Source organism: Pocillopora verrucosa, chromosome 14 (genome assembly GCF_036669915.1).
Source record: "Pocillopora verrucosa isolate sample1 chromosome 14, ASM3666991v2, whole genome shotgun sequence".
NCBI classification, from domain to species: domain Eukaryota; kingdom Metazoa; phylum Cnidaria; class Anthozoa; order Scleractinia; family Pocilloporidae; genus Pocillopora; species Pocillopora verrucosa.
This window is the reverse complement of record NC_089325.1, coordinates 9,989,890-10,003,757: the sequence shown is the minus strand read 5'-3', so window position 1 is coordinate 10,003,757 and position 13,868 is coordinate 9,989,890. Positions and strand designations below refer to the sequence as shown.

Sequence of the window (13,868 nt, the reverse complement as noted above, 5' to 3'; positions counted from 1 at the left end):
CACGTGCGAGAGGAGGATTTGACTGATATTTGACTGATGTTTAAATCATTAAAACGTTTTCAACGGTTCCGTCATATGAGTAACTTCTCATCAACACATTGTTTTAGCCAAGTTAAGATAATAATTCGCCTAGAAGTAAATTTTGAGGCTACAAATATGCCACGAAAAATATTTTCAGGCCCATATCGTTTGGTCAGAAATCCCTTTAGATGTTACGATGGTTTTTGTATGAGAGGACTATTTACCCTTTTGGCACAGGCTGATAGTTTGATAGATAAGTTTAATGTTCAAAATTGGTACGTAAGTCTGTGAAATTTTTTTTGGAGCATTCAATCCCAAATTTTTGCAGCCCTGTTTATAAGTACTAATGATTGATTCATAAATCAAAATAACTTCTCGGCTTTGACGTTATTTTCTCAGCCGATCGCTTGTGTTTGACTAAACCATCTGATGATAATATTATATACATTTCATATGTATTATTCTTCATTTTAAAAAAAGATTTCTCGTGTAAGGACCTTTTTTAAAGGAATTTCAATATTTCCGTCCTCTGTGATTTCAGTTATTCTAACTGTAAGGAAAATTTGGAGGACCCATTCACTCCCAAAATTTAATTAGTAATTCTCCTCACTTTTTTTCATACAATTCTTTGATTGTTAGTTCGAAGACTTTGATATTGGATCAAGGAGTGATTCCCTAATTGATATTTATTCCTCTTCTCATGCATGACTCGTCTGCTTAATCATTATTTCCCCTATTTTGAAAGGAAAATTCTGTCTTGGTCACTCAGGGGTTAATTACGACAGAGTAATTTATAGTGAATGTCGAAAGTAATTCACGATAACATTGCTTCTGCTCAACTTCCCTCTGTAACTAGTCCAGGAAACTTGTGTCATTCTTAACCAATCAAAAGAAATGCTAAAAACCCATAGCGACTTGGTCGCGCTCGTCATCAATCCGCTCTCTTTTAGACTGGACGACTGATATCATATATGTAAATAAAGTACAGATTCTCCATTTGACATTAGATTTATCTTTATTGAACATGGACAGGAGGTCGTGTTCTTGAAATTACCCAAGTTTTCTTGTGAGCCTGTAAATAGAAAGTAAAATCAGAGATTATTTTCAATTTTATTTTGGTTAGTTCTCCCAAACGTCTTTTTCCAAGTTATCCGTCATTTCATCTTAAATCTCTTTCGTCGCGGAATTTTGAGCTGAAATGTTTGGCTAACAATTGTTTGACATCACTTACCTCGCATAGAAATCGAAAAACGAACAAGATAACTGTTATAGTTTAAATCTATCAGTCGTTCAAAACAGTCAACAACAAGACAGGTCAATGTTTTTATTTTCTTTAGTTTACAAACGCACAGTCTACGGCCACTCCTTCCCTCACTTTTTATCACGGAATATATGAAGCGTAACGTAACCATTCAGATTACTACATACTTCTCCTTAAAGGGGTTGTAACATATATGTGCATGTTATTTTTCTTACTTTGAGCGGCCCTATTTATGATACACCTCAACTGTTTTAACGTTGCACTCGTCCGGTTTCTCTTGACAAAAAAACGGAAGGATGTAGGGCGAGGTTGCCAAATTTATGAAATTTACTTTAACGCTTTGCAGGACATTGGGATTGTTGATGTCACCGTCAAAGAAATAACCAGGGAGATTATATAACTTCAATGTGGATGGATTTGCTGTCCCTGCAAATAAACAAGGAGGAAAGAGATTGAAGTGAAATTGACTCTGTAGCTGTTATCATTTCCGAAAACATTGGTAGTATATTAACTTTCAGAATGAAGGGATACCTTGTTATTTTGTGGAGAAGCAAACAAAGCAATACATATATTTTGTGTATGCTTTTTGTCATCAGGCATCTGATAGAAACTGCTTTGACTTATTTAGGAGAGGTGCTTCAACAGTCATGTTTATTTTGACATTGTTTTTATTGAATATGTTTTTTCAGTGTTTCTTAATGAATTGACAATCCCTGAAAATTGTTGATACATCGAACAAGTGAGCCTTAGTGTTGTTTACAGCCGATTCTTGGAGGACTGGGGTGCACAACCAAAATGTGTAGCAGTTTCTCCAGTCTAGGATCCAAAACTTTAACCTTACTTTATATAGCATGATTCATATTCGACTCGTTTTTTATATCCCTTGAGTAAAATTTGTCCCTAAGATATTTCATATTGAGAGCGGAAATATAGACAGGGGATTCTGTTGTGAATATATGGCTTGAATTAGTAATAGTAATACCCTATTTTTTTGTAAAAATATTACTCATTCTCCGGGCTTCTTGACACTCTCAAAGATTTTACACTTTTTGGGTTTTGTACCCGCGTACAGCTCCTTATGACATGAATCTCCCCCTTCTCATTTGATAACCTTTTCTTGTTCATACTTCCACGTTTATCAATTCAAAGGGTTTTAAAATACCCCAGAAACGTCAGGTCAGTCCTTTGGCAACAAACTTACTTGTGCAATTAGGCCACGGAAGTTGTGTACTGTACGGGAAGCTGGGGAGTCCATAAAAATTCCATTGGCCACTTGAACAGAAGTACAGTAAAGGGGGGTTGAAAGTGAAGTCGAAGTCATTTTGACACATCGCAGCGCAAACATATTCTACACCAATCTTGTTGCACGCCAAAGCTCCGTTTTGAGGAGGATCGAAAATGGAGCACTCCTTTCCTGTTGACAACAAAAGATAGAAAAAATATAAAATCATTGTAGCAAAGAAGACGCCGACCTTTAAAATGCCGCCCTGCCAGTCCAGTAAGTAGAAATTTCGTATTTTCTTAACCTTCTATTTTCGAATTGTAGACATAATTAACAGATATAAAATGTAGTAAAGATGTCGAATTTTAGATTTTTCGGTTAGTCAAGGTATAACTCATACTTCGATAGCAGGCAGCATAATGCTGCACAAAAGTGGTTTTCTCTCTTATATATTTCAGTATAAACTGAACCTGTTGATCTTAAATTCTAATGGCCTGGGTTCGAGTAAACCTAAAAAGAACTGCTGTTGGCAACGGTGATTGATGTTATGACATCGTAAGCAGAAACCATCATTAGAGTCAAGGGTTACTATTAGACTTCAGCTAAGCTTCTCGTTGTCAGCTATTGTTACCGAGAACACCCTTATCGGGAATACTTTCACCTGGACAACGAAAGCACGCAATCAACTGTTACTTCCAAATTCTAACCTTTTCTTTTACATAATTAGATCATCTTGAGAAATTGTTTATTCAAATGCAAGAGCTTCAGCTTACGTTTTAGAGTGATCCTGAAGCTACAAGTGGCTCTATTACCAGCGGAATCTCTCGCCGTACAAACAACTTCAGTTGTACTGGGAACAGGGAATAAGTCTCCACTTGGCCTGCTGCATATTATTTCGGGCTCCTCACCAGAATCGTCAGTTGCTTTAGGTCTAGACCAGTCAACGCGGGTCTCATGCTCTGTGATTTCTTTCATTGTGATGCACTTTGGGCAATACGTAAAAACCGGCGCTTGATGGTCTGAAACGATGATAAGAACAAAATATAACGTTTGTAATTAGCGATGAGTGGGAGTCAGCATTTCATATGATAGTTTTAGCCCCTCATCGACAGTTCTAGAACAACTCAAAACGTCTTAAATTAACGTCTTCAAAAGGTTCAACAACTACATAAATATTCTTGAAAAACAACTTTTTGTACAATAAGTTGTAATGCGCTTCTCCCATCTTCTTTATTCAAGATGACGAGATGGAGATCTCTTACCCACTGATGCTATCGTAAGTGAAGCGAGAATAGCATTCAAAATGAAATACTGGAAAATCATGGCGTAGAGACGTCTCTAAGTGATACGATTGCGGTGAGATGCTCAAGGAAATTAACGCTTCAGGAAAAAGACAGTCGTGTAGCGATGTTAAAGGAACTATGGGATTATGGGATTGTTTACGCAGCTGTCTTTGCCTGATTTGGTCACAGGTGCGATTTTTCCGTCGACCCTTCAATTTAGGGGAATAAAGTAAACTCAATCAATGGCAAGAAACAAATTAACTATCGATTACCAATTTCACGAGAGTAAACTGAGACTTTTCAGATTATGCAAAATAATGAACGCATAAAATTGATAGCAGCAAGGAATCGGACTGATTAGAAACGCTATTAAAATATTTTAAACTTCACGGACAGGAAGCCAGTCGCGTTGGCAGAATCTGAAAGTAGTTAATAACCCAACTTAGACTTAGTGTATTCTCACTAACTAAAGAAATTTGACAGTCCGCTGAAACCAATTTTACATTTAAACTGGTCTCCACTTTGTAATTTAAGTCAAGCAGACACAAGTTGACAACAATAGCGCTTCGACAAAACTTCCTTAACACAACTGCGAAAACTCCTGTTGAAAACTATATAGATTATCGGCAAGGAACAGGCATAAAATGCAACTATCAGAGTTATTAACATCTTGAAAATCTCACGATTTCGCTTCGTGATGATCAGAATTACGTCAAAACCTGCATAGTAAAACAGTCCCAGAATGCGAAGAGCGGAACGGAGAAAAAAAGGAAAGATTTTATTATCCCAAGGTTCAAAAGGAGGGAACGAACACTGCTGGCGCAGTGATGACCGAAAGGCACGCACGTATACACTTGCTTTTAGTGCGCTTTGACCCTAACCAATAAGTTGAACAGCTAATACTGGCTAGCCTTTTACACTAAAAGCCATACACACCACAGGTGAAAGATTTGTCGCATCTGATTTCTAGAAAAGTTTCGATGAAAATTTTCAAAATTTTTTATGGAGAGGAAAGTCGTTTTGTGATCAGTGCTGTTTTTTTTTCGTCAGATGTTTTGCTGTCCACATACCTTACATCAGTTATGTTCGGTAAACACTCGGGATACTAAACCTTGGGCCCAGTCCCCCTCCTGTGTTGCGTCTAAATGATGGTGGTCATGTTGAAAACCTTGGAATCTTGCCTCTTCTGAGACTCAGACTGAAAAGGATCATCTCTGTTTATGGTGGATGTGCGGCTTCAGAACAAGCGTTTTGTAACACCTTGATGAACGCGCTCGAAATGGCCAGGAAAAAACTGAGATGTTCATTTACAGGAATGGATGGTCGAGACATCAATGAAGACATTCGAATAAACTTTGTGGAGAGAAGTCCCGGAAACCAACCTAGGAGTTACAGGTTTGTGACTTAGTTTTTAAGGTTCAGCTAACTTGTATGTTGCACGAAAACTCACTAATATGAAGTGTTGTTTAACCGCTTTCATTTAAGGTGCTGCGCACAAACGTCTCATTTCAATTTAGTTGGAAATACTTAGTATTAGCTGAACAAAGTTTTTGGACCAATCCGAAAAATGTAGTCAAGCGGTTTTTTTCATTGAGACTTAACAGTGACTGGGACTGGTGTTTTACTACCCCTCTGCTCTTGGCGAGGAATGTGCGCGCCATTCCTCCGGTCATTCAGATGCAAAACTAAAAACAATGGCGACCTACTAGGTCCCTTGCCTCTTTCCGCGCTTCAAACAGTTTGTACGTTTGAGTTCCAATTGGCTCCTAAGATATGCGTTTGGCTTAGTTTATGATAAGTCCCCCCCACCTGACACTTTTTCAAATTGTTCCTCCGCACCTTTGTTAAGTTTTGTCCAACATCCCACAATCGAAACGCACTCTTAAGTTTGCACGATTAAAGAAACACTCTAGGCAATTCGTAAAACCTACAGTTAAATCTGGAAAGAAGCTTGCTCGTCTTAAAAGTCAGACAGTCTATTAATATTTAAAGGAAAGATTTTATTATCCCAAGGTTCAAAGTCCAATACTTTGACAGAGATCCAGAAGGAGACGGCGACCACATGGTCGGTGAGGCAGAGGTGCTTTTCATTGCTCCTAGACACCCCAATAAGGGAATTAAGATGACGCAATCTATGACGTGGAAGGAGGCTTGGAAGGAGAATCTTGATGAGGGGCATCGGGGAACTGGACCAGAGCTTCATGCCAAGGAGGTCGACAGGCTGACGTTCTGTTGCTGCGAGTGTTGTCATGGTGACGCTTGTAGGTTTGGGGTTTTTCAGTGGGGATTTGTGGAGCATTTCCGCAGCATTCTACTTCGAATCAATTCTACACGCCAGTAATGTTTGCTGCTTATCATAGAGAAGGCTATCGCGCATGTTTGGAGGCAAAAGCTGCTGAATTTCTGAGGGAACAATCAGCTCAAGTGATCAATGTAGATCACATTCGTGTAGAGAATGTTGACGAAACAAAGATCTAAGTAATGCACACAATCTGTCGTGTTTGGTTAAAAGAAACAATCAGCACTAGATTGCTGTTTTAAAGTTGATTGAAAAAACTGCTTAATATTTTTTTAAAAAAGCTTGTTAGGGTGAGAATTTTTGGGCTCAAGATCAGTCATTGATCAAGAGCTCGAGTGAGCATAAAACGTTGTGGACTTTTAGTTATATTATGTGTAATTTTTAGTGAAGACTTGGAAACTTTCCCCGGCTGAAAACCGTTTTAGACTTAAGTTATATTATTTGCAATTCTTAGTAAAGATTTGGAGCCTTTCTCCAGCTGTAGCGAGTTACGGTAGCAGTACAGTGGAATGCAATAAAGGACAGGAATATGGAAGGAATTACGATGCGACGTAAATGTTATGCGATATATCAGAGTGTTTATTAAGATACGTTCTTACACTTCTCCAGTTTTTTTCGGTATTATTATCTAGGGTTGGTTACCCTTTGTAACAGCCATTTTCGAAGCCGAGATGGAGTATAAGGCCGACGCGGACTTTGAAGAGTAAAATGTCCCCGATGTCGACGATCGAAATGCGTCCATTTTGGCCGTATAGCTACATCCTTTGGAAAGTAGTGTATAGAATAACCCCAGTGTATATGTATTATTCCTGTAGCTTACATCATTTGGCGCTCCTGCCACGCAATACGTTCGTCCTCTCCTCTTTATTTTTCCTTTACTACCATAGTTGCCGACATGTCTTCACAGTTTTCTGCCGTCACAGCTGTGTAACATGCTTGATCGTTTGAGCCGCACGTTGAATGGGATACTTTCAATGCGTAAAAAATGGTCAAGGAAAAGTCACTTAGCGCTAAGGTCGATTATTTTAAATTCTGAATACAGCTATCAACAAGAAGACGCTAAAAAATGTTGTGTCATAGACACTTGAGACCTCATGAACTGTGTAATTTTTGCTGAAAGCTTGCTTACCTTGTACTGCCGCCATAACAACGTTGGCAAGAAGAATGGCGAAATGATGAATCGTGGAATCATCTTAATGGAGATGTAACTCTTCTAAAAGATTTGACCAATAGGAGTTGCAGTTTGTTAGCTGTGGAAAGTTCTTACAAGAGACCGAGAAATCAGACTTTTTGCAACTGTCTTTGTCAAAGGTGCAATATTACAAACAGTTCTTCGTCGGATGATTGAACTTTATTTCCTAACGAATAATTTTCAACTTGCATTTGGAAAAGAACAAAAGTCCCGGAAAACTAAACAACTATTTCCCTTTTTTCGTGGCATCATATTTTCTTAAAAAGAACAACGCACAAATCACGTATTTCCAATCTAAAGCTAAGTAAAATTCCTGTAAGTCATGCATGTGCGAGAGGAGGATTTGACTGATATTTGACTGATGTTTAAATCATTAAAACTTTTTCAACGGTTCCGTCATGTGAGTAACTCCTCATCAACACATTGTTTTAGCCAACGCACGAATCACGTATTCCAATCTAAAGCTAAGTAAAATTCCTGTAAGTCATGCACGTGCGAGAGGAGGATTTGACTGATATTTGACTGATGTTTAAATCATTAAAACGTTTTCAACGGTTCCTACATATGAGTAACTCCTCATCAACACATTGTTTCAGCCAAGTTAAGGCGGGGGTAAACCTGAAATTTGCTCAAAAACTGAGTTTTTTGTTTTCCTCGGAATTTGCAGCTTTGGGTATTCAACTTCGCTGTGGAAAAATAATTTTCTATTTATTTTCACTATTTTTGCCTTTTTGAGCGATTTCAAAATTCCCGCTCTGGTTAATGGTGTGGTTACCATGGCAACGAGAAGAGCATTTTTTGATTTTTCAGTTGTTTATGATGTGTTATTCTGGCAACCAAGCTCCCAAACGGGCAGGATTTAACGAGAGATACTTTATGTAGTCTTATCTGAAGGGTTTTCTAGGGTCAAACCCATTATGGGATAGATTTAGAGGCAGTTTTTGTCGAATGTGACACTCGATGTACTCGGAGCAATCAAAGGAAAAGTTATATCGAAAATGGTCGGAAAGAAAAGTAGATCTGTCTACAGGAAGAAAAGAAAGAGAAGTTTTTCTGGAAGGCGAAAACAAAACAAGAGTCTGAAGAAACAGCTCCCGATGTTGACGAAATCGCCGCCTCAACTCCGAGCACTTCGCTGGATGAAAATCAGCTCTCTGACTCGGACTCTAAAGAAACCGTTGGTTCCTCCAGAAAGAAAATGAAATATGCCGCTTCTTTTAGACAGCTCTGATGAAGAGTATACCTTCAATACCGAGGAAAGCGAGGGATTTAGATTAATAAATGAGAAAAATTTATCCACGGCCGTCTCAAAGGCACACGTGTGTGAGAAAGGTGAGAAATTTTTTTAAATCTCTGTCTTTCTCTGTTCTCGATTATGACTTATTTCCCATATCATATCGACCCATAGTTCCAGTTTTTCCCTGCTAAATACACTGATTTATCTATTAAATCTTGGATTGGGTAAGAGAAAGATTTTTAGGTATTGTGCATATACACTGTAAACAAAAAATTATGGGGAAAAATCACAGAATGTGTATTTCTGACTTGAGGTCTTTACTTTGCTTATAACAAAATTGCCCGATTTATCTAACAATTTTCACTTGATTTGTCTTTAGGCACCTTAACTCTTGAGGAAGATAAAAGTGCAAGAGTGGGGGTTACAGTTTTCCCTTCAGTGTAGTTCCTGTGAGGAATCCAGTCCACTTCCACCATCCAGTGGTGTGACCCAGTTAGGGAAATCATATGACATTAACCGCCGAGTCTTTTAGTAGGCTAAAAATCATGGAGAGGCTTTGTATCCCTGGTGGTGTTTGTACAAGAGTGGCAACACATGCAAAAGACAGTAAAAGATAGGCTAAGTCCGATTTGCAGGTTATGCAGAAGGAAAAGAGACGGCGTAAAGGGGAGCGACTTCTGAGGACTCGTCGAGAGGAAGCCCTTCGAGAAGCTGAAGGAGTTACTTATGAACCAGGATGTTTTTAAATTACTTTTAGATACTCCTGTGGACAAAATATGGACACTTGGGCCACTATAGTGGTTACATATTGTAAAAAATTAAGTTTGATTGCTATCTGTAAGTTTAAAGGCCATTTTCTCATTACGCAATAATTTTGTCTTCCAGAAAGGATATCTTGACAACAATTTATCCAATTGATCTGAAATTTTCAGCATTTGTTCCTTTTGATAAGTTTTGTGTTATAAGCAGAGCAATTTTCCATATGATGTATGTACTTAAAGTTATGAAGTGAAACACCCCTCTGATTTTCCATGTCAAATTTAATTGATCATCATTTAAAATGTTTTCAACATATTAGAAATCCCTCTGCTTATAACAATAAGCAACATGTCTTCTTTGAATTGATACTAAAAACGTTATTTTTCATTAATTCCAGAAGGAGTTATCTTTTCTGAAGTAACCCCTGGTAGAACCCAGCAGGTGGCTCAATTAAATGAGTGGTATCCTATTACAATTGACATGTTGAGTCTGAAATATTTTTTTTCATGATCTTCAAGTCATAAGCTTTCCAGGGATATATAGTTTGCCTAAGTTTTGAATTAAGTCCTAGCTGTGAAAAATGAGTGAAAAATGGGCATTTTTTCAGGTTTACCCCCGCCTTAAGATAATAAATCGCCCAGAAGTAAATTTTGAGGCTACAAATATGCCGCGAAAAATATTTTCAGGCCCATATCGTTTGGTCAGAAATCCCTTTAGATGTTACGATGGTTTTTGTATGAGAGGACTATTTACCCTTTTGGCACAGGCTGATAGTTTGATAGATAAGTTTAATGTTCAAAATTTGTACGTAAGTCTGTGAAATTTTTTTTGGAGCATTCAATCCCAAATTTTTGCAGCCCTGTTTATAAGTACTAATGATTGATTCATAAATCAAATTAACTTCTCGGCTTTGACGTTATTTTCTCAGCCGATCGCTTGTGTTTGACTAAACCATCTGATGATAATATTATTTACATTTCATATGTATGATTCTTCATTTTGAAAAAAGATTTCTCATGTAACGACCTTTTTTCAAGGAATTTCAATATTTCCGTCCTTTGTGACTTCAGTTATTCTAACTGTAAGGAAAATTTGGTGGACCCATTTACTCCCAAGATCTAATTAGTAATTCTCCTTGCTGTTTTTCATACAATTCTTTCATTGTTAGTTCGAAAACTTTAATATTGGATCAAGGAGTGATTCCCTAATTGATATTTATTCCTCTTCTCATGCATGACTCGTCTGCTTAATCATTATTTCCTCAATTTTGAAAGGAGAATTCTGTCTTGGTCACTCAGGGGTTAATAACGACAGAGTAATTTATAGTGAACGTCGATAGTAATTCACGATAACATTGCTTCTGCTCAACTTCCCTCTGTAATTAGTCCAGGAAACTTGCGTCATTCTTAACCAATCAAAAGAAATGCTAAAACCCATAGCGACTTAGTCACTCTCGTCATCAATCCGCTCTCTTTTAGACTGGACGACTGATATCATATATGTAAATAAAGTACAGATTCTCCATTTGACATAAGTTTTATCTTTATTGAACATGAACATGAGGTCGTGTTCTTGAAATTACCCAAGTTTTCTTGTGAGCCTGTAAATAGAAAGTAAAATCAGAGATTATTTTCAATTTTATTTTGGTTAGTTCTCCCAAACGTCTTTTTCCAATTTATCCGTCATTTCATCTTAAATCTCTTTCGTCGCGGAATTTTGAGCTGAAATGTTTGGCTAACAATTGTTTGACATCACTTACCTCGCATAGAAATCGAAAAACGAATAAGGTAACTGTTATAGTTTAAATCTAACAGTCGTTCAAAACAGTCAACAACAAGACAGTTTAATGTTTTTATTTTCTTTAGTTTACAACTGCACACTCTAAGGCCACTCCTTCCCTCACTTTTTATCACGGAACATATTTAGCGTAACGTAACCATTCAGATTACTACATACTTCTCCTTAAAGGGGTTGTAACATATATGTGCATGTTATTTTTCTTACTTTGAGCGGCCCTATTTATGATACACCTCAACTGTTTTAACGTTGCACTCGTCCGGTTTCTCTTTACAAAAAAACGGAGGGATGAAGTGTGAGGTTGCCAAAGTCATGAAATTTACTTTAACGCTTTGCAGGACATTGGGATCGTTGATGTCACCATCAAAGAAATAACCAGGGAGATTATATAACTTCAATATGGATGGATTTGCTGTCCCTGCAAATAAACAAGGAGGAAAGAAATTGAAGTGAAATTGACTCTGTAGCTATTATCATTTCCGAAAACATTGGTAGTATATTAACTTTCAGAATGAAGGGATACCTTGTTATTTTGTAGAGAAGCAAACAAAGCAATACATATATTTTGTGTATGCTTTTTGTCATCAGGCATCTGATAGAAACTGCTTTGACTTATTTAGGAGAGGTGCTTCAACAGTCATGGTATTTTAATACTGTTTGTAAACATAGCAATGATTAAGAAAATTCTTTGCATGTCGTTATGGTTTATTAACTTTTGTGAGAATGAACAAGGGAAAATTGGCAATCAAACAATGTGGAATACTTTTTTTGAGATATGAATATGTTTTTTCAGTGTTTCTTAATGAATTGACAATCCCTGAAAATTGTTGATACATCAAACAAGTGAGCCTTAGTGTTGTTTACAGCCGATTCTTGGAGGACGGGTGCACAACCAAAATGTGTAGCAGTTTCTCCAGTCTAGGATCCAAGACTTTAACGTCTACTTTATAGAACATGATTCATATTCGACTCGTTTTTTATATCCCTTGAGTAAAATTTGTCCCTAAGATATTTCATATTTACAGCGGAAATATAGACAGGGGGTTTTGTTGTGAATATATGACTTGAATTAGTAATTGCAATACCCTCTTTTTTTGCAAAAATATTACTCATTCTCTGGGCTTCTTGACACTATCAAAGATTTTGCACTTTTTTGGTTTCGTACCCGCGTACAGCTCTTTATGATATGAATCTCCCCCTTCTCAGCTGATAACCTTTACTTGTTCGTACTTCCACGTTTATCAATTTAAAGGGTTTTTAAATACCCCGGAAACGTCAGGTCAGTCCTTTGGCAACAAACTTACTTGAACAATTAGGCCATGGAAGTTGTGTGTTGTACGGTAAGCCGGGGATTCCAAAAAAATTCCATTGGCCACTTGAACAGAAGTACAGTACGGGGGGGTTGAAAGTGAAGTCGAAGTCATTTTGACACATCGCAGCGCAAAAATATTCTACACCAATCTTGTTGCACGCCAGAGCCCCGTTTTGAGGAGGATCGAAAATGGGGCACTCCTTTCCTGTTGACAAAAAAAAGATAGAAAAACTTTAAAATCATTGTTGCAAAGAAGACGCCGACCTTTAAAATGCCGCCCTGCCTGTCCAGTAAGTAGAAAATTTCATATTTTCTTTACCTTCTATTTTCGAATTGCAGAGATAATTGATAGATGTAAAATATAGTAAAGATGTCGAATTTTTTTAGATTTTCGGTTAGTCAAGGTATAACTCATACTTCGATAACAGACAGCATAATGCTGCACAAAAGCGGTTTTTTCTCTCTTATATATTTCAGTTACTGAATCTGTTGATCATGAATTCTAATGGCCTGGGTTCGAGTAAACCTAAAAAGGACTGCTGTTGGCAACGGTGATTGATGTTATGACATCGTTAGCAGAAACCATCATTAGAGTCAAGGGTTACATTAGACTTCAGCTAAGCTTCTCGTTGTCAGGTATTGTTACCGAGAACAGCCATATCGGGAATATATTCACCTGGACAACGAAAGCACGCAATCAACTGTTACTTCCAAATTCTAACCTTTTCTTTTACTTGATAAGATCATCTTGAGAAATTGTTTATTAAAATGCAAGAGCTTCAGCTTACGTTTTAGAGTGATCCTGAAGCTGCAAGTGGCTCTATTACCAGCGGAATCTCTCGCCGTACAAACAACTTCAGTTGTACTGGGAACAGGGAATAAGTCTCCACTTGGCCTGCTGCATATTATTTCGGGCTCCTCACCAGAATCGTCAGTTGCTTTAGGTCTAGACCAGTCAACGTGGATCTCGTGCTCTGTGATTTCTTTCATTGTGATGCACTTTGGGCAATACGTAAAAACCGGCGCTTGATGGTCTGAAACGATGATATGAACAAAATATAACGTTTGTAATTAGCGATGAGTGGGAGTCAGCATTTCATATGATAGTTTTAGCCCCTCATCGACAGTTCTAGAACAACTCAAAACGTCTTAAATTAACGTCTTCATAAGGTTCAACAACTACATAAATATTCTTGAAAAACAACTTTTTGTATAATAAGTTGTAATGCGCTTCTCCCATCTTCTTTATTCAAGATGACGAGATGGAGATCTCTTACCCACTGATGCTATCGTAAGTGAAGCGAGAATAGCATTCAAAATGAAATACTGGAAAATCATGGCGTAGAGACGTCTCTAAGTGATACGATTGCGGTGAGATGCTCAAGCAAATTAACGCTTCAGGAAAAAGGCAGTCGGGAAGCGATGTTAGAGGAACTATAGGATTGTGGGATTGTTTACGCAGCTGTCTTTGCCTGATTTGGTCAC

The 13,868-nt window shown here is 37.6% G+C and overlaps 2 protein-coding genes, 1 long non-coding RNA gene and 1 pseudogene across 3 annotated transcripts; 2 read left to right on the top strand and 2 right to left on the bottom strand.

Annotated features, from left to right (window-relative positions):
- Positions 1 to 1,017: 1,017 nt before the first annotated feature.
- On the bottom strand, positions 1,018 to 3,904 carry LOC136278071 (sushi, von Willebrand factor type A, EGF and pentraxin domain-containing protein 1-like). Its single transcript, XM_066161270.1, has 5 exons — positions 3,767 to 3,904; positions 3,278 to 3,523; positions 2,484 to 2,696; positions 1,498 to 1,708; positions 1,018 to 1,093 (listed from the first exon to the last, which is right to left on the bottom strand). Exons 1-4 carry the CDS (start codon positions 3,825 to 3,827, stop codon positions 1,509 to 1,511), a joined length of 720 nt encoding a protein of 239 aa, XP_066017367.1. The 5' UTR covers positions 3,828 to 3,904; the 3' UTR covers positions 1,018 to 1,093; positions 1,498 to 1,508.
- Positions 3,905 to 4,529: 625 nt separating this feature from the next.
- Positions 4,530 to 6,277, top strand: LOC131797823 (uncharacterized; annotated as a pseudogene).
- A 1,950-nt stretch (positions 6,278 to 8,227) lies between these two features.
- LOC136278097 (uncharacterized) lies at positions 8,228 to 9,753 on the top strand. The gene is made up of 2 exons (XR_010716191.1): positions 8,228 to 8,610; positions 8,895 to 9,753. It is a non-coding gene; the product is annotated as an uncharacterized lncRNA (long non-coding RNA).
- Positions 9,754 to 10,797: 1,044 nt separating this feature from the next.
- LOC131797840 (sushi, von Willebrand factor type A, EGF and pentraxin domain-containing protein 1-like) lies at positions 10,798 to 13,791 on the bottom strand. The gene is made up of 5 exons (XM_059115509.2): positions 13,661 to 13,791; positions 13,172 to 13,417; positions 12,376 to 12,588; positions 11,279 to 11,489; positions 10,798 to 10,874 (listed from the first exon to the last, which is right to left on the bottom strand). Exons 1-4 carry the CDS (start codon positions 13,719 to 13,721, stop codon positions 11,290 to 11,292), a joined length of 720 nt encoding a protein of 239 aa, XP_058971492.2. The 5' UTR covers positions 13,722 to 13,791; the 3' UTR covers positions 10,798 to 10,874; positions 11,279 to 11,289.
- Between the last annotated feature and the right edge of the window lie 77 nt (positions 13,792 to 13,868).